General features: G+C 45.3%; 1 protein-coding gene across 2 annotated transcripts in view; it reads left to right on the top strand.

Moving 5' to 3' along the window:
- Nucleotides 1-3704: 3704 nt before the first annotated feature.
- itga11b (integrin, alpha 11b) overlaps nt 3705-21135 on the top strand; it is a 91807-nt gene continuing 74376 nt past the window's right edge. Inside the window, exon 1 of one of the 2 annotated variants that reach the window (XM_052465394.1) lies at nt 3705-3833. In XM_052465394.1, the coding sequence (XP_052321354.1) occupies nt 3785-3833 (49 nt within the window). In that variant the 5' untranslated portion in view covers nt 3705-3784. The remainder of the gene's footprint in view (nt 3834-21135) is intronic. The other variant, XM_052465395.1, reaches the window with a different exon arrangement.

Here is a 21135-nt window from a genome sequence, read left to right on the forward strand (position 1 = left end):
AGGTCCCCAAAAACACAGTGTCCTCCATCATTCTTAAATGGAAGAAGTTTGGAACCACCAAGACTCTTCCTAGAGCTGGCCGCCTGGCCAAACTGAGCAATCGGGGGAGAAGAGCCTTGTTCAGGAAGGTGATCAAGAACCTGATGGGCACTCTGACAGAGCTTCAGAGTTCCTTTGTGGAGATAGGAGAACCTTCCAGAAGGACAACCATCTCTTCAGCACTCCACCATTCAGGCCTTTATGTTAAAGTGGCCAGACGGAAGCCACTCCTCAGTAAAAAAGAACATGACAGCCCGCTTGGAGTTTGCCAAAAGTAACCTAAAGGACTCTCAGAAAAAGAGAAACAAGATTCTCTGGTCTGATGAAACCTGGATTGAACTCTTTGGCCTGAATGCCAAGTGTCACATCTGGAGGATACCTGGCATGATCCTTACGGTGAAGGATGCTGGTGCCAGAATTATGCTGTGGGGATGTTTTTCAGCTGCAGGGACTGGGAGAATAGTCACCATCGAGGGAAAGATGAACGAAGCAAAGTACAGAGAGATAATTGGTAAAAATCCTGCTCCAGAGCACTCAGGACCTCAGACTGGGCAATGGATCACCTTCCAACAGAACAACGACCCTAAGCACACACCCAAGACAACGCAAGAGTAGCTTCGGGACAGGTCTCTGAATGTCCTTGAGTGGCCCAACCAGAGCCCGGACTTGAACACGATCGAACACCTCTGGAGAGACCTAAAAATAGCTGTGCAGCGACGCTCCCCATCCAACCTGACAGAGCTCGAGAGGATCTGCAGAGAAGAATGGGAGAAACTCCCCAAATAAAGGTGTGCCAAGCTTGTAGTGTCATACCCAAGAAGTCTCAAGGCTGTAATTGCTGTTAAAGGTGCTTCAACAAAGTTCTGTGTAATGGGTGTGAATAATTACGTAGAAAAAGTCAACGGGTCTGAATACTTTCCAAATGCTCTGTAGATAGATAGATAGTTTTCAGCTAGATATGTCCCAACTACTAAGGTAATTCTAGAGAGACAGAGTTAAGTTACATTGATATCGTTTCAAGATGAGTGTATTGTGATGAGTTTTACCTTTCGGTCATTTTAAAGACTGTTATTGTCCGTCACAGTCCAAATGTTTCCGTTTAATATTATTTTGTGCTATGCTCCAGTCCCATTTGGCATGTGGAGTTGCATTTCCACTGGTATTTCCAAGAGAAAGACACCGTTTCCACTGTTTTCCCATTCATTTTCTAAATCAGACGAATTGTGCAATTGACCTTTTGTCTGAGCAGTAAGATGATTTAAAGGCAGACCGTGTTGTCATCACTTGTAGATGTGGACGATAGCACTCGAATGAAATCATTATGTATCAGGCATGAGCTTGCTCTGGTTTGTATCTGTAAAACCAGTCCAGTGTTGCTGGCCTGCTTTCAACATTCAGGTTAGCTTGGACAACACTCAGAGCATATTGAATATTACTAATATACTAATTCCCCATTTGTCCATGAAGTAGAATATAGGACTTGTCTATTAGCTAATAGTGTACATTTCCTATTTGTTCTGAAAGTCAGTCAGAATGAAAAGGGACAATCATTTGATTTGTGCTGTGTTCGAGACCAAATTGATTTACACTATACGGCCTCCCCCCAAAATATTTGTATTTATTTTTTTCTTTCACCTTTATTTATATACCCAGTGACAACTAGAGATGTCATGTCTGACAAGCAGGTCAGTAGGCCCATCTACAAAAAGCTTCTCTAAAGACTGTGTTCTGAATAAGCATGACATTCTCTCTCCATAGAAATACAATTACCAGAACAGACATTTCCATCCAAGTCAACACTGTGATGGGTGGGCCTAGGCCATAGAAATATAATTGAGTCATTCTATTTCTATGGTCCACCCCCCCTCTCCCAACATGGTCCTGGCCCTCTGCCATCACACAGAGGATCCAAGCCCTGGGTTAATCATCAACCTTTCTTTGATTTACTGTTTGTCACTTCATGTTTTCTTGCCTCGAACTAGCTCCACACAGCTCGTGTGTAGTGCGATAACAGTCGTCAAACCTCCTGCCTCTAAGAAAATTTGTGCTCTTTTGTTTTCCAAGCAGTTTGATGCCAGTTACACACTGCATTGGCGGTAAATAGGACTGTTTGTGATGAACTATATCTGCTCATGTTTTGGTAATGTGGGTTGGTGTTTGAAGTCATATTTTGAGACTAGACATCCACGAATCCAACAAGTCAGAGAAGATTACTTATCAGAATGTCTTTCAGTCAGTGTGGATCGTATTTACAGCTTTGTCACAACAAATTGCCAGTCTAGTTGTTTACACCAACGAACCATAAACATGTCGATTTTGCCATCATTTATGTAACTGGTCTCCTTTATTAGCCTAAATTTCAATGAATTCTAGTCCACAATGTCTCACAGTGTTTCTGTTGGTCTCATTTTCCACTGTGGATTTTGGAGAGCTTTTATATTGAATGTGATTTTTTTTCTCTCCAATAGCCCTTGAAGGTCTCGTTATTTATGCTGGTAAGACAGACCAACATTTTTGAAAAATCTTGCTTTTATCAGTGCTGTTGTCCCTCTGGCAGACAACAGCGCTAGCTTCCATACTTCTTTCCTGGATGGTGCTGTATCGTAAATACCTGAACTTCAGAGCATTGGACAGTAGAGTGCTACTTCCCCCCACATCTGGACTGTATTTACCACCATTTGATTCAGTCCAGTGTGAGGTCACGGAAACAGAGGGAGGAATTCACACCAGGACCAACCCTATGACGGTGCAGCCGCATTAAAGGTTGTAAAAGAACAAAGGTTTTGACAACTATTGTCTGAGCTATTTTATTTTTAAAGGATGGTGTCGTACAACCTGTACCCATGTAGTGTGTGTGTGTGTGTGTGTGTGTCTCAGTGCATATTTTTTGGGGTGTAAGTGACCTGTGTCCCAATCAGTGTAACATATGCCCTAAAAATTGTCAGAGACTCCAGCCACACTAGTCATAGACTGTTCTCTCTGCTACCTCACGGCAAATGGTGCTGGAGCTCCAAGTCTAGGTCCAAGAGGCTACTAAACAGCTTCTACCCACAAGCCATAAGACTCCGGAACATCTAATCAAATGGCTACCCAGACTATTTGCATTGCCCCGCCCTTTCTATTTTACGCCGCTGCTACTCTCTGTTATCATCTATGCATCGTCACTTTAATAACTCTACCTACATGTACATATTACCTCAATTACTTCAACCAACCGGTGCCCCGCACGTTGACTCTGTTCTGGTACCCCTTATATATAGTCTCGCTATTGTTATTTTTCTATTGCTCTTTATTTACTTGTTCCTTTTATTTTGTAAATTCTTGTTCATACTTTTTAAAATGCATTGTTGGTTAGGAGCTTGTAAGTAAGCATTTCACTGCAAGGTCAACATCTGTTGTATTCGGCGCATGTGACTAATAAAATAGGATTTTATGTTTGTATACAGTAAGAGTGTGAACGAGTCTGTATGTATCTGAGAGTGAATGTGTGTGTACGTGGGTGTGTGCGTTCGTTCGTGCATGCATGAAAGAAAGTACACATTGATTAGTGAGGAAGCATCAAGTCCTGGCCGTATATGCACTGTATGTACACCTCTCAGCTGTGCCTCAGTCAACCAGAGCCAGCCCCCTCCTACTTCCCTCAGATATAGTGAGGCTGTGGAATAGCAGTGGAGTCAATAAGAGCAGAAGCGTTGAAACGAGAGCACGGGATCAGCCCCCCAAACATACACACTCTTTCACACAAATGGAATACTACTGCAGCCTGCTGCTGTGGACCTGTGCCCTCCTGCCAGGTGAGTGTGTGAGTGTGTGAGTGTGTGAGTGAGTGAGTGAGTGAGTGTGAGTGAGTGAGTGAGTGAGTGAGTGAGTGAGTGAGTGAGTGAGTGAGTGAGTGAGTGAGTGAGTGAAAGGTGAAAATAAGGGATCGATGGAAAGTTTGTATGTGTTACAGAATGACAACAAACGTGAGAGAGTTCATATGCAATTTAATTGGGACTGTAAGAGTTTGAGCATGTTTGTAAAAGTGTGTGTGACCTCTGGAGTCAGGATAAGAGAGCATGTGGAAGAGGTGTGTGTGTGTGTGTGTGCGCAATGTGTTTTTGTATCTCAGTGAGCGAAGGTGAGATGAATGTCTCTGGACTAGTTTAAGTCAGGTCGTTCCTTTTGTTAGACAGACGAGCAGAGTTGGCAAGGGTTTCTCATTATTTTGTGGTATTGCTTTTAGGCCATTTGGGAAGTTAACGACTAGTCCATGTGAGGTGGTGCGTCCACCTGTTCCTCGTCTCTCGAGGCACAGAGCGTGTGAGATGAGCCAACAGCATGATGCACGAATCTGGCATGGCCTCATACCTTGTCAAAACTATTGCTCTTCTGAGACCCTCTGTCTGTCGGCCTCCTCTTTAAGCATCCCTCTGGGATGATGCAAGGAGGAATGATGCTATCTGCTCTCAGTGCAGCTCTCAGAGTTTCCACTCGTTGTAAAGATCTGGCCATTAGCCTGATTCGGGATCAGTCAGTGCTGTAGCTCAAATGCAGCTCAACCCAGGCTACATTTGAGTCATTAATGAGCCTTTACATTTCCAAAACATTCGTTTTTTTTGATTGCTTATTATGATTGCTTATGGGTACCTTCATGTGTGCGTAAAATGTTACTGTTCTCAGATTTTCAGTTCCTGTATATTTGACTATGACATGTGATTGTCTCACCTTGGATGCACATGCACGTCACACAGTGACGTCATTTTGAATATTGAACATGTCCCCATGATTTGTTAAGTTTATTAGGATCCCCATTAGCTCTTGCACATGTAGCATCTACTCTTCTTGGTGTCCACATAAAATGTACAAATGTTAAAGACACTTCTTCTTCAATACCCTCTTTCCACTGATATAAAGCTTATTCCATAACACGGGGCTTGTGAAAGCAGTGGCTTTCTACACGAGAGGATCTGGACAAGAAAATCATCAAGATGAGACATATTTGGTAAAAGTGAAACAGATACAGATGGCTAAAGTCAGAGTAGGACAGGGTGTTACGTATGCAGAGGCAGTGAGAAGGGTTGAGAAGGGCCAACGGCAACAGTGAATGTTCCCATTTCAGCATGTGGACCCCAGAAACCGTGTGTTAAAAAAATCCTGATTCTTGGCCTTCATCACAATGGTGGTGAATTGTGTTGAGCAAGTAGAACACAGATCAAAGAAATGTGCATTGTTGTGTAATGGCTGAATGTTTTCGGGGAAATATCTGCAGAGGATCGACGGAAGATGTTGGAAGAAGTGCTGCCCTCCCATGCCCGTGGGCCGAAGAGTGAATAATATGGATCTTATGGGTAGTGGGATAGGGATGGGTATTGTAGTACAGTGGTGCAAAAAAGTATTTAGTCAGCCACCAATTGTGCAAGTTCTCCCACTTAAAAAGATGAGAGGACTGTAATTTTCATCATAGGTACACTTCAACTATGACAGACAAAATGAGAGAAGAAAATCCAGAAAATAGCTTTGTAGGATTTTTAATGAATTGATTTGCAAATTATGGTGGAAAATAAGTATTTGGTCACCTACAAACAAGCAAGATTTCTGGCTCTCACAGACCTGTAACTTCCTCTTTAAGAGGCTCCTCTGTCCTCCACTTGTTACCTGTATTAATGGCACCTGTTTGAACTTGTTATCAGTATAAAAAGACACCTGTCCAAAACCTCAAACAGTCAAACTCCAAACTCCACTATGGCCAAGACCAAAGAGCTGTCAAAGGACACCAGAAACAACATTGTAGACATGCACCAGGCTGGGAAGACTGAATCTGCAATAGGTAAGCAGCTTGGTTTGAAGAAATCAACTGTGGGAGCAATTATTAGGAAATGGAAGACATACAAGACCACTGATAATCTCCCTCGATCTGGGGCTCCACGCAAGATCTCACCCCGTGGGGTCAAAATGATCACAAGAACGGTAAGCAAAAATCCCAGAACCACGCGGGGGGACCTAGTGAATGACCTGCAGAGAGCTGGGACCAAAGTAACAAAGCCTACCATCAGTAACACACTACGCCGCCAGGGACTCAATTCCTGCAGTGCCAGACGTGTCCCCCTGCTTAAGCCAGTACATGTCCAGGCCCGTCTGAAGTTTGCCAGAGAGCATTTGGATGATCCAGAAGAAGATTGGGAGAATGTCATATGGTCAGATGAAACCAAAATATAATTTTTTGGTACAAACTCGTCGTGTTTGGAGGACAAAGAATGCTGAGTTGCATCCAAAGAACACCATACCTACTGTGAAGCATGGGGGTGGAAACATCATGTTTTGGGTCTGTTTTTCTGCAAAGGGACCAGGATGACTGATCCGTGTAAGGAAAGAATGAATGGGGCCATGTATCGAGAGATTTTGAGTGAAAACCTTCCATCAACAAGGGCATTGAAGATGAAACGTGGCTGGATCTTTCAGCATGACAATGATCCCAAACACACCGCCCGGGCAACGAAGGAGTGGCTTCGTAAGAAGCATTTCAAGGTCCTGGAGTGGCCCAGCCAGTCTCCAGATCTCAACCCCATAGAAATTCTTTGGAGGGAGTTGAAAGTCCGTGTTGCCCAGCAACAGCCCCAAAACATCACTGCTCTCGAGGAGATCTGCATGGAGGAATGGGACAAAATACCAGCAACACTGTGTGAAAACCTTGTGAAGACTTACAGAAAACGTTTGACCTCTGTCATTGCCAACAAAGGGTATATAACAAAGTATTGATATAAGTATTTGATCCATAACAAAAGTTTATTTTCCACCACAATTTGCAAATAAATTCATTTAAAAAATCCTACAATGTGATTTTCTGGATTTTTTTTCTCATTTTGTCTGTCATAGTTGAAGTGTACCTATGATGAAAATTACAGGCCTCATCTTTTTAAGTGGGAGAACTTGCACAATTGGTGGCTGACTAAATACTTTTTTTGCCCCACTGTATATGCAGGTTGATATACCAACATAAAATCGTGATTGATCAAACAATCCAGTATAGTAGATGGCGGCAATTATCGGATGTAGTCGGCCAATACATGTAGAAGTAGAAGAAAGATGAGACTCTCACAAACATGACAGTGTCTTTTTTATTTTGCTTTTTGACGTCCAACAGTTTTACGTCAGTCATCGGAACGCTATGTCGCGGACGCCCTACTTACAGAGAGGTCTTCTCACAAAACCGACTGTCAAGACCGAACCCTTGGAGCTACAAACGTATAATTTCTAAAGCGGATCGACAATATGGAAAGGGGAAACTCTCAGCAACACAGTGCTGGTTGTTTTGCTCTACGACGCACACAAGTGTCAGGGGAGTCATCTGAAGGTAACACAGTACTAGGCTGTAAAAATGTCATAATGTGCATAGCGGTAAATAGTGATTTTAAAATGTCTTATATCTTTCAGACATAGGACACTCTTCAAAACATTATTCCTTATCTACAAATGTGTTATTTAACGGGTTTCTACGGGCTATAGCAGTTAAAGGCCAATATCCATATTTCATCAAATCAGGTTTTTATGAATTTTTTATGCCTACAGGGGCCCTAAAAGTCTAAGTCATAGTCTAAATTATCCATCTTAAAGATGCACTCCAGGATCTTAAGCACAACAAATGTATAACGTACAGTACGAATTGGATTCGTTTCCATACATGTATTCAAATTGCTATTGTATTCAATGTATTTGTAGAACCTAACATTTAATATGAAATGAATGACGTAGTACACAATTGGATGACACAGCAATCCCAAAAACGGGATCACTTTTGACTCGTGACCACAACTTTCTAAACTACAGGCTGAAATGTTGAAAAGAATTTGAGAGTGCATCTTCAAAACAATTCCATATCGTAGTTTAGAAGATTTTGCAATCTAATGGCTTAGACCTACAGGGGTTAAGATGAATGCACTTACTAGCGTCTCTAGGTAAGAGCATCTGCTAAATGACTAAAATGTAAAATGAACATTTTCTCATAAAAAATCTCATATTACTGTATAGAATGATGTTTAAAAAATATATACAGTATATTAATGTAACAAATGTATTATTTGTAGATTTCTTTCTAAAAATGTAGTTAATTGTTACATTTGACTGTGTTAAACCTAGCAATACAACTTATTTCTCTAAGAGTGAGGCGGCTATATAGCATTTTGCAAAAAAAAGTACAACATAAAGTGATAGATTCGAAAGAAATACACAATGTAATTGAACAACCCCATGCCATGATTATATGGTGGAAAAACATACCAATCTCTTTCACAATTTCTTTATTAAACAAGCTTTAAGCTAATTTACCAACATATAGTGCCTTCGAAAAGTATTCAGACCCTTTGACTTTTTCCACATTTTGGTATGTTACAGCCTTGTTCTAAAATTGATTACATTCTTTTCCCCCTCATCAATAGACACACAATACCCCATAATGACAAAGCAAAAACAGTTTAATTTTATTTGACATTTTTGATAAATTATTACAAATAAAAACTGAAATATCACATTTACATAAGTATTCAGACCCTTTACTCAGTAATGTGTTGAAGCAAATTTGGCAGCTATTACAGCATTGAGTCTTCTTGGGTATGAGGCTTGGCACACCTTTATTTGAGGAGTTTCTCCCATTCTCCTCTACAGATCCTCTCAAGCTCTGTCAGTTTGAATGTGGAGCGTTGCTGCACAGCTATTTTCAGATCTCTTCAGAGATTTTTGATCGGGTTCAAGTCCGGGCTCTGGCTGGGCCACTCAAGGACATTGATACTTGTCCCGAAGCCACTCCTGTCTTGGCTTTGGGCTTAGGGTCACTGTCCCGTTGGAAGGTGAATCTAAGCCACCATCTAAGGTCCTGAGCACTCTGGAGCAGGTTTTCATCAAGGATCTCTCTGTACTTTGCTCCGTTAATCTTTGCCTCAATCCTGACTAGTCTCCCAGTCCCTGCCTCTGAAAAACATTGCCACAGGATGATGCTGCCACCACCATGCTTCACCGCAGGGATGCCTCCAGACGTGATGATTGGCATTCAGGCCCTCCAGGGTTCAATCTTTTTTTTCATCAGACCAGAGTTCCTTGTTTCTCATGGTCTAAGAGTCTTTAGGTTCCTTTTGGCAAACTCCAAGTGGGCTGTCATTTGCCTTTTACTCAGGTGTGGCTTTCTTCTAGCTACTCCACCATAAAGGCCTGATTGGTAGAGTGCTGCAGAGATGGCTGTCCTTCTGGAAGGTTCTCCCATCTCCAAAAAGAAACCCTAGAGCTCTGTCAGAGTGACAATCAGGTTCTTGGTCACCTCCCTGACCAAAGGCCCTTCTCCCCCGATTGCTCAGTTCGGCTGGGAGGCCAGCTCTAGGAAGAGTCTTGGTGGTTCCAAACATCTTCCATTTAAGAATGATGTAGGGCACTGTGTTCCTGGGGACCTTCAATGCTGCAGACATTTGTTGCTACCCTTCCACAGATCTGTGCCTTGACAAAATCCTGTCTTGGAGCTCTACGGACAATTCCTTCGACCTCATAGCTTGGTTTTTGCTCTGACATGCCCTGTCAACTGTGGGACCTTATATAGACAGGTGTGTGCCTTTCCAAATCATGTCATATCAGTTGAATTTATCTCATGTGGACTCCAATGAAATTGTAGAAACATCTCAAGGATGATCAATGGAAACTGAATACACCTGAGCTCAATTTCAAGTCTATATAAAAAAAATGTTTTATACATTTGCAAAACTGTCTAAAAACCTGTTGTCACTTTGTCATTATGGGGTACGGTGTGTAGATGTCTTAAAATGTAGATTTTTTTAAATACATTTTAGAATAAGGCTGTAACGAACAAAATGTGAAAAAAAGTCAAGGCTAATTAGAGGAGTAAAAATTAATATTTTGTCATACCCGTGGTCGGATATACCAAGGCTGTCAGCCAAATCAGCATTCAGGGCTCAAGCCACCCGGTTTATAATTGTCGGTAATACATTGATTCGATTTTTATTGAGTCACATGCAGGTTCTACTGTGTTGGAGGAGGCTAAGGTTGATGCCTGACATCTAATTTACAACAAAATGGTTGAAATTACTAAATTAGTGCGAGGTTCCGCAACAACACATCTGCCACTCTGTTCCTCAACAACGGGGCCCCTCAGGGGGGTGTGCTTAGTCCCCTGCTGTACTCCCTGTTCACCCACGTCTGCGTCGCCAAGCACGACTCCAACACCATCATTAAGTTTGCTGACGACACAACAGTGGTAGGCTTGATCACCGACAACGATGAGACAGCCTATAGGGAGGAGGTCAGAAATCTGGCAGTGTGGTGCCAGGACAACAACCTCTCCCTCAATGTGAGCAAGACAAAGGAGATGATTGTGGGCTACAGGAAAAGGAGGGCCGAATAGGCCCTCATTAACATCAACAGGGCTGTAGTGGAGTGGGTTAAGAGTTTTAAGTTTCTTGGTGTCAACATTACCAACAAACTATCATGGTCCTTACACACCAAGACAGTCATGAAGAGGGCACAACAACAGCTTTTCCCCCTCAGGAGACTGAAAAGATTTTGGATGGGTCCCCAGATACTCAAAAAGTTCTACAGCTGCACTATCAAGAGCATCCTGACCGGTTACATAACCGCCTGGTATGGCAACTGCTCAGGACACAACCGTAAGGTGCTACACGTACCACCCAATACATCACTGGGGCCAAGCTTCCTGCCATCCAGGACCTATATACTAGACGGTGTCAGAGGAAGGCCCAAAAAATTGTCAAAGACTCACCAAGCTTCCTGAGTAGCGCAGTGGTCTAAGGCACTGCATCACAGTCACATTATGGATTCGAGTCCAGGCTCTGTCACAGCCGGAAGTGACCGGGAGACCCATTGGGCGGCGCACAATTGGCCGAGTGTTGTCTGGGTTCGGGGACTTTTCGGCCGGCAGTGATGTCCTTGTCCCATCGCGCACTAGCGACTCCTGTGGCGGCCCGGGCGCAGTGCACACTGACACAGTCGCCAGGTGTACAGTGTTTCCTCTGACACATTGGTGCGGCTGGCTTCAGAGTTAAGTGGACATTGTGCCAAGAAGCAGTGCGGCTTGGCTGTGTTGTGTTTCGGAGGATGCACTGCTCTCGGCATTCACCTCACCCGAGTCCAGAGTTTCAGCGACGAGACAAGACTGTAACTACCAATTGGATACCACAAAATTGGGGAGAAAATGGGGTAAAAAACAGTCACCCAAGTCATAGACGGTTCTCTCTGATACCGGACGGTAAGCAGTACCGTACCGCCAATTCTAGGTCCAAAAGGCTCCTTAACAGCATCTACCCCCAAGCTATAAGACTACTGAACAGCTAATCAGATAGTCACACAGACCATTTACATTGACCCTCCCCCCCTTTGTTTTTAAACTGCTGCTCCTCGTTGTTTGTTATCTATGCATAGTCACTTTACCCCTACCTACATGTACAAATTACCTCGACTAACCTGTACCACCGCACATTGACTCGGGTCCCAGTACCCCATGTATATAGCCTCGCTATTTTTATGTAATTTATTGTTGTTACTTTTTATAATATTTTATTATTTTAGTTCATTTAGTAAATCTTTTCTGAACTCTGTTTCTTGAACTGCATTGTGGGTTAGGGGTTTGCAAGTAAGCATTTCACGGTAAGGTCTACACTTGTTGTGTTTGGCGTATGTGTCAAATAAAATGTGATTTTATTTGAAAGACACTCCAAAAGGTGTCATGACTGCTTCGTCCAAAGAATGTCCTTTTCCTCCCATTCATAATAGATTTTCCTGCATGTGCTCTCGGAGACAGGGGTGCTCTAAAACCACTCATTCTAACAACTGGTAAACCAACTCCAGTTAGGCGATGAGACATGGTCCTCACCATCCGGCACAAAGAAATTCTTTAGATCGTATTTTGGCAATCGGATAGGATTAAAAGATAGAATTGGGTTTTTCAAAACTGAACATTTTGATTCCTCCACTCTACATTGCTGCGGGGACTTGCTTCAATTCAGCCACAAGAGCATTAGTGAGGTTGGGCACTAATTTTGGCTGATTAGGCCTGGCTCGCAGTTGGCATTCCAATTAATCCCAAAGGTGTTCAATGTGGTTGAGGTCAGAGCTCTGTGCAGGGCAGACAAGTTCTTCCACACCGATCTCGATAAACAATTTCTGTATGGACCTCGCTTTGTACACGGGGGCCTTTTCATGCTGAAACAGGAAGGGCCTTCCCCAACTATTGCCACAAAGTTGGAAGCATAGAATTGTCTAGATTGTAATTGTATGCTGTAGAGTTAAGATTTCCCTTCACTGGAACTAAGGGGCCTAGCCCAAACCATGAAAAACAGCCCCAGACCATTATTCCTCCTCCACCAAACCTTAGAGTTGACACTATGCATTGGGGCAGGTAGCAGTCTCCTAGCATCCTCCAAACCCAGATTTGTCCGTCAGACTGCCAGATGGTGAAGCGTGATTGATCACTCCAGAGAACATGTTTCCACTGCTCCAGAGTCCAAGCAGTGCAGCTTTATACCACTCCAACCGACGCTCGGCATTGCACATGGTAATATTAGGCTGCTCAGCCATGGAAACCCATTTCATGAAGCTTCCAACGAACAGTTCTCGCACTGACGTTGCTTCCAGAGGCAGTTTGGAACTCGGTAGTGAGTTTTGCAACCAAGGACAGACGATTTTTACTTCGCACTTCAGCACTCGTTGGTCCCGTTCTGTGACCTTGTGTGGCCTACCACTTCACGGCTGAGCCGTTGTTACTACTAGACGTTTCCACTTTACAATAACAACACTTACAGTTGACAAGAGCAGCTCTAGCAGTGCAGAAATTTGACGGACTGACTTGTTGGAAAGGTGGCATCCTATGACGGTGCCACGTTGAAAGTCACTGAGCTCTTCAGTAAGGCCATTCTACTGCCAATGTTCTCCTATGGAGATTGCGTGGCTGTGTGCTGGATTTTATACGGGTGTGGTTGAAATTGAGGAATCCACTAATTTGACGGGGTGTCCACATTCTTTTGTACAGATAGTGTAGCTAACTTTGCTAATTGAGGCTAGCCATAATGCTACTGCGCTTCTTACCGTCCTACAGTTAGCCTACAAATAACAACTCCCTTCAGATTATAAATATCAGCCTTCCTGTTGGCTTTTGGTCGTTGTAGCCTTTCCTTCTCATTTAACTTTCACTTTGTAAATTTAATTCCATCGTCCATTGACTAGAGTTCTCTTAACGTTTTTGCCACACAAGCAGAGCTGCAATGCAATTGTCTCTTTCTCTGGGGAAGTACAAGGATCAGAGAGCTTGCCTTTTTTTGCATCATGCAGCCAATATTTTTTTCCCCCAAATCAAATGACATTTTATTGGTCACATACACATGGTTAGCAGATGTTAATGCGAGTGTAGCGAAATGCTTGTGCTTCTGGTTATGACAGTGCAGTAATATCTAACAAGTAAAATAACAATTCCCCAACAATCCAACAATTACCTAATACACACAAATCATGGAATAAGGACACGTACATATAAATCTATGGAGGAGCGATGACTGAGCGGCATAGGCAAGATGCAATAGATGGTTTAAAATACAGTATATGCATATGAGATGAGTAAAGTAAGATATGTAAACATTATTAAAGTGGCATTATTTAAAGTGACTAGTGATCCATGTATTAAAGTGGCCAATGATTCAAGTCTGTATGTAGGTAGCAGCCTCTCTGTGTTAGTGATGGCTGCTTAACAGTCTGATGGCCTTGAGATAGAAGATGTTTTTCAGTCGTTTGGTCCCAGCTTTGATGCACATGTACTGACCTCGCCTTCTGGATGGTAGCGGGGTGAACAGACAGTGGCTCGGGAGGTTGTTGTCCTTGATGATCTTTTTGGCCTTTCTGTGACATCGGGTGCTGTAGGTGTCCTGGAGGACAGGTAGTTTACCCCTAGTGATTCATTGTGCAGACCGCACCACCATCTGGAGAGCCTTGCGGTTGAGGGCGGTGCAGTTGCCGTACCAAGCGGTGATACACCCCGACAGGATGCTCTCAATTGTGCATCTGTAAAAGTTTGTGAGGGTTTCAGGTGACAAGACAAATTTCTTCTGCCTCCTGAGGTTGAAGAAGCGTTGTTGCACCTTCTTCACCAAGCTGTCTGTGTGGGTGGACCATTTCAGTTTGTCCGTGATGTGTATACCGAGGAACTTAAAACTTTCCACCTTCTCCACTGCCGTCCCGTTGATGTGAATAGGGGGTGCTCCCTCTGCTGTTTCATGATGTCCTGATCATCTCCTTTGTTTTGTTGACGTTGAGTGAGAGGTTGTTTTCCTAACACCACACTCCAAGTGCTCTCACCTCCTCCCTGTTTGCTGTCTCAAGCCCACTACTGTTGTGTCCTCTGCAAACTTTATGATTGAGTTGGAGGCGTGCATGGCCATGCAGTCATGGGTGAACAGGCAGTATAGAAGGGGGCTGAGCACGAACCCTTGTGTGGTCCCAGTGTTGAGGATCAGCGAAGAGGAGATGTTGTTTCCTACCTTCACCACCTGGGGGCGGCCTGTCAGAAAGTGCAGGATCTATTTGCACAAGGCGGGGTTCAGACCCAGGGCCTCAAGCTTAATGATGAGCTTGGAGGGTACTATGGTGTTGAATGCTGAGCTATAGTCAATGAACAGCATTCTTACATAGGTATTCCTCTTGCCCACATGGGTTAAGACAGTGTGCAGTGTGATGGCGATTGCATCGTCTGTGGACCTTTTGGGGCGGTATGCAAATTGAAGTGGGTCTACGGTGGAAGGTAAGGTGGAGGTGATATGATCTTTGACTAGTCTCTCAAAGCACCTTATGATGAAAGAAGTGAGTGCTACGGGGCGTTAGTAATTTAGTTCAGTTATCTTTGCCTTCTTGGGTACAGGAACAATGGTGGCCATCTTGAAGCATGTGGGGACAGCAGACTGGAACACACCAGCCAACTGGTCTGCGCATGCTCTGAGGATGCGCGTAAGGATACCGTCTGGGATTAACACGTTTAAATGTCTTAAGAGTGTCCGAAAAAAATAAGCAAACACGTTTGATGTTCGCCATAAGGAATGTGGGAGACTCCCCAAACATATGGAAGAAGGTACTCTGGTCAGATGAGACTAAAATTGAGCTTTTTGGCCATCAAGAAAAACACTATGTCTGGAGCAAACCCAACACCTTTCATCACCCCGAGAACACCATCCACACAGTGAAGCATGGTGGTGGTGGCATCATGCTGTGGGGGTGTTTTTCATTGGCAGGGACTGGGAAACTGGTCAGAATTGAAGGAATGATGGATGACACTAAATACAGGGAAAATATTGAGGGAATCCTGTTTCAGTCTTCCAGAGATTTGAGACAGGGAAAGATTTTCACCTTCCAGCAGGACAATGACGCTAAGCATACTGCTAAAGCAACACAAGAGTGGTTTAAGGGGAAACATTTAAATGTCTTGAATGGCCTGGTCAAATCCCAGACCTCAATCCAATTGAGAATCTGTGGTATGACTTCTTTATTTTTATTTCATCTTTATTTTACCAGGGGTAGGCCAGCTGAGAACAAGTTCTCATTTACAACTGCGACCTGGCCAAGATAAAGCAAAGCAGTGCGACAAAAACAACACTGTTAAGGTTTTCTTCCGTCGAAAGAGAGGAGGACCAAAATTCAGCGTGGTTATCTTTATACATCTTTAAAAAAGATAATAACGAACAATACAAAAACAATAAACATAACGTGAAAAACCGAAACAGCCCTATCTGGTGCAAACAAACACAGAGACAGGAACAATCACCCACGAAATACCTAAAGAATATGGCTGCCTAAATATGGTTCCCATCAGAGACAACGATAAACATCTGCCTCTGATTGAGAACCACTCCAGACAACCATAGACTTTCCTAGAATGCTATACTGAACACAAACCCATCAATCTACAAAACCCCTAGACAAGACAAACACATAATCACCCATGTCACACCCTGGCCTAAACAAAATAATAAGGAAAACACTGAATACTAATACCAGAGCGTCTGACCACGTTGGTCGTGGGACGTGGACCCCACTCCAACATAGTCTTAGTCCTCTTACTCAATGTCCTTAGATTGGCGACCCTCGCCGCCGACCTTGGCCTAGTAACTCCAACAAAGGGCCCCACTGGACTGAGGGACAGCTCCGGACTGAGGGACAGCTCGGGACTGAGGGGTAGCTCGGGACTGAGGGATAGCTCGGGACTGAGGGGAAGCTCGGGACTGAGAGGAAACTCGGGACTGAGAGGAAGCTCAGGCAGGTTGATGGCTCTGGCAGATCCTGGCTGACTGGTGGTTCTGGCAGATCCTGGCTGACTGGCGGCTCTGGCAGATCCTGGCTGACTGGCGGTTCTGGCAGATCCTGGATGACTGGCGGTTCTGGCAGATCCAGGCAGACTTGCGGCTCTGGCGGATCCTGGCTGACTGGCGGATCCTGGCAGACTGGCGGATCTGGTGGATCCTGGCTGAATGGCAGATCCTGGCTGAATGGTAGATCCTGGCTGACTGGCGGATCTGGAAGATCTTGGCTGACCGCCGGATCCTGGCAGACTGGCGTCTCTGGCGGATCCTGGCAGACTGGTGGATCCTGGCAGACTGGCGGATCCTGGCAGACTTGCGGATGGCAGACTGGCGGATCCTGGCTGCTCCCATGCTGACTGGCGGCTCTGGCTGCTCCATGCTGACTGGCGGCTCTGGCTGCTCCATGCTGACTGGCGGCTCTGGCTGCTCCATGCTGACTGGCGGCTCTGGCTGCTCCATGCAGACTGGCGGCTCTGGCTGCTCCATGCAGACTGGCGGCTCTGGCTGCTCCATGCAGACTGGCGGCTCTGGCTGCTCCATGCAGACTGGCGACTCTGGCTGCTCCATGCAGACTGGCGGCTCTGGCTGCTCTATGCAGACTGGCGGCTCTGGCTGCTCTATGCAGACTGGCGGCTCTGGCGGCTCCATGCAGACTGGCTGCTCTGGCGGCTCCTTGCAAACTGGCAGCTCTGGCAGCTCCTTGCAGACTGGCAGCTCTGGCGGCTCCTTGCAGACTGGCAGCTCCGGACAAGCGGGAGACTCCGGCAGTGCTGGAGAGGAGGAAGACTCTGGCAGCGCTGGACAGGCGGTAGACTCCGGCAGTGCTGGAGAGGAGGAAGGCTCCGGCAGCGCTGGACAGGCGGGAGACTCCGGCAGCGCTGGAGAGGAAGGCTCTGGCAGTGCTGTACAGGTGGGAGACTCCGGCAGTGCTGGAGAGGAGGAAGGCTCCGGCAGCGCTGGACAGGCGGGAGACTCCGGCAGCGCTGGCGAGGAGGAAGGCTCCGGCAGCGCTGTACAGGCGAGGCGCACTGTAGGCCTGATGCCTGGTGCTGGCACTGGTGGTACTGGGCCGAGGACACGCACAGGAAGCCTGGTGCGGGGAGGTGGTACTGGATAGACCGGACCATGCAGGCGCACTGGAGCTCTTGAGCACCGAGCCTGCCCAACCTTACCTGGTTGAATGCTCCCAGTCGCCCTGCCAGTGCGGTGAGGTGGAATAGCCCGCACTGGGCTATGCAGGCGAACCGGGGACACCGTGCGCAAGGCTGGTGCCATGTAAGCCGGCCCAAGGAGACGCAATGGAGACCACATGCGTAGAGCCGGCTTCATGACACTTGGCTCGATGCCCACTCTAGCCCGGCCGATACGCGGAGCTGGTATGTACCGCACCGGGCTATGCACCCGCACTGGGGACACCGTGCGCTCCACAGCATAACACGGTGCCTGTCCGGTCTCTTTAGCCCCCCCGGTAAGCACAGGAAGTTGGCGCAGGTCCCCTACCTGGTTTCGCCATACTCCCTGTGTGCCACCCCCCAAGCAATTTTTGGGGCTGACTCTCGGGCTTCCATCCACGCCGCTGTGTTCGTCTCTCCAACTCCATTCTCCTATAACCCTCCTCGCACTGCTCCAGCGAATCCCAGGCGGGCTCCGGCACTCTCCCTGGGTCGACCTGTCTATTTCCTCCCAAGTGCAGTGTGTACAAATGTAGAAGAGTAGGGAGGTTAGGCAATAAATAGGCCATTGAGGTGAAATAATTACACTGGAGTGATAGATGTGCAGATGATGATGTGCAAGTAGAGATACTGGGGTGCAAAAGAGCAAAAGATTAAGTAATAATATGGGGATGAGGTAGTTGGTTGTGCTATTTACAGATTGGCTGTGTACAGGTACAGTGATCGCTAAGCTCTTCTGACAGCTGATGCTTAAATTTAGAGAGGGAGATATAAGACTCCAGCTTCAGTGACTTTTGAAATTCGTTCCATTCATTGGCAGCAGAGAACTGGAAGGAAAGGCGGCCAAACGAAGTGTTGGCTTTCGGGATGACTTGTGAAATATACCTGCTGGAGCACATGCTACGGGTGGGTGTTGCTATGGTGACCAGTGAGCTGAGATAAGGCAGGGCTTTACCTAGCAAAGACTTTTAGATGACCTGGAGCCAGTGGGTTAGGCAACGAATATGTAGTGAGGGCCAGACAACGAGAGCATACAGGTCGCAGTGGTGGCTAGTATATGGTGCTTTGGTGACAAAACGGCTGTCACTGTGATAGAGTACAGAGTGTTGGAGGTTATTTTGTAAATTACATCGGCGAAGTCAAGGATCGGTAGGATAGTTAGTTTTACGAGGGTATGTTTGGCAGCATGAGGGAAGGAAGCTTTGTTGCAAAATAGAAATCCAATTCTAAATTTATTTTTGGATTGGAGATGCTTAATGTAAGTCTGGAAGGAGTTTACAGTCTAACCAGACACCTAGGTATTTGTAGTTGTCTACATATACCTAGGTGTCAGAACCATCCAGAGTAGTGATGCTAGTCGGGCGGGAGGGTGCGGGCAGCAATTGGTTGATGAGCAAGCACTTAGTTTTACTAGCATTTAAAAGCAGTTGCAGGCCACGGAAGGAGTGTTGTATGGTGTTGAAGCTCGTTGGGAGGTTTGTTAGCACAGTGTCCAAAGAAGGGCCAGATGTATACAGAATGGTGTCGTCTGCGTGGAGATGGATCAGAGAATCACCAGCAGCAAGAGCGACATCATTGATATATACAGAGAAAAGAGTCAGCCTGATAATTGAACCCTGTGGCACCCCCATAGAGACTGTCAAAGGTCTGGACAACAGGCCCTCCGATTTCACACACTGAACTCTATCTGAGAAGTAGTTGGTGAACCAGGCGAAGCATTCATTTGGCAAGGCAAGGCTATTTAGTCTGCCGATAAGAATGCAGCGATTGACAGAGTCGAATGCCTTGGCCAGGTCAATGAAGATGGCTGCACAGTACGGTCTTTTATTGATGGCGGTTATGATATTGTTTAGGACCTTGAGCATGGTTGAGGTGCACCCATGACCAGCTCGGAAACCAGATTGCATATTGGAGAAGGTACAGTGGGATTCTAAATGGTCGGTGATCTGTTTGTTAACATGGCTTTCAAAGATGTTAATAAGGCAGGGCAGGATGGATATACAGTTGAAGTCGGAAATGTACATACACTTAGGTTGGAGTCATTAAAACTCGTTTTTCAACCACTTCACAAATTGCTTGTTGACAAACTATAGTTTGGGCAAGTCGGTAAGGACATCTACTTTGCGCATGACATAAGTAATTCTTCGAACAATTGTTTACAGACAGATTATTTCACTTATAACTCACTGTATCACAATTCCAGTGTGTCAGTAGTTTACCGACACCAAGTTGACTGTGCCTTTAAAAGACTTTGAAAATTCCAGAAAATTATGTCATGGCTTTAGATACTTCCGATAGGCTAATTGACATCATTTGAGCCAATTGGAGGTGTATCTGTGGATATATTTCAAGGCCTACCTTGAAACTCAATGCCTCTTTGCTTGACATCATGAGAATATCAAATGAAATCAGACAAGACCTCAGAAAAATAATTGTATACAAGTCTGGTTCATCCTTGGGAGCAATTTCCAAACGCCTGAAGGTACCACATTCATCTGTACAAACTATAGTATGCAAATATTAACACCATGGGACCACGCAGCCGTCATACCACTCAGGAAGGAGACGTGTTCTGTCTCCTAGAGATGAACATACTTTAGTGCGAAAAGTACAAATCAATCCCAGAACAACAGCAAAGGATCTTGTGTAGATACTGGAGAAAACAGGCACCAAAGTATCTATATCCACAGTAAAACGAGTCCTATATCGACATAACCTGAAAGGCTCCTCAGCAAGGAAGAAGCCACGGCTCCAAAACTGCCATAAAAAAGTGACTTAACAGTACGAACTCTGAAGATAGATGGGGGCAATCAATTTACATACGTGTCCAGGGCACAGCTGGGGGCTGAAGGGGGTCTATTACAACGGTGAGAGACTTGTTTCTGGAAGGGTGGATTTTTAAATGTAGAAGCTCAAATTGCTTTTGCACAGACCTGGATAGTATGACAGGACTCTGCAGGCTCTCTCTGCAGTAGATTGCAACTCTAGCTGATGTATCTCTTCGGCTATCCGGGAGATGGGCCTAGCTCGAGGCTAGCTCCAGGCTAACTGGTGCTTTCTTCGGGACAGAGATGTTAGCCAGGAGTAGCCACTCGGATCGCAGCTAGCTAGCTGTGATGATCCAGTGTAAAGGTTCATAGCTTGCGGTAGGAACCCGGGAAGATGTGGTAGTAAAAAAGCAGTCCGATATGCTCTGGGTTGATATCACGCTGTGCAGAGTGGTAGGAATTGACCGGGCTGAGGCTGGCTGATGTTTGAGTTAACTGTGATGACCCCTAGCAGTGGCTAACTGACTACTACCTAGCGGCTAGTTAGCTGGCTAGCTACTGATGGGGGTTCTGGTTCTAAAGTATAAAAAACAGTAGATCCATACCACATTGGGTGAGGCGGGATGCAGGAGAGTATGTTCAGTCCGTAGATGGAAATTGAGATTTAAAAATCTAAAAAATATATACGAAATACATACGAAGAAAAAAATATATATATAAAGGGACAAGACAAAAACAGACGACCGACTGCTACGCCATCTTGGAACATTATGGAACATCTTGGACTTAAAGAACTTGAAGGAGCTGGAGCAGCTTTGCCTTGAAGAATGG

This window comes from Oncorhynchus keta, chromosome 17 (genome assembly GCF_023373465.1).
Source record: "Oncorhynchus keta strain PuntledgeMale-10-30-2019 chromosome 17, Oket_V2, whole genome shotgun sequence".
Classification (NCBI taxonomy): domain Eukaryota; kingdom Metazoa; phylum Chordata; class Actinopteri; order Salmoniformes; family Salmonidae; genus Oncorhynchus; species Oncorhynchus keta.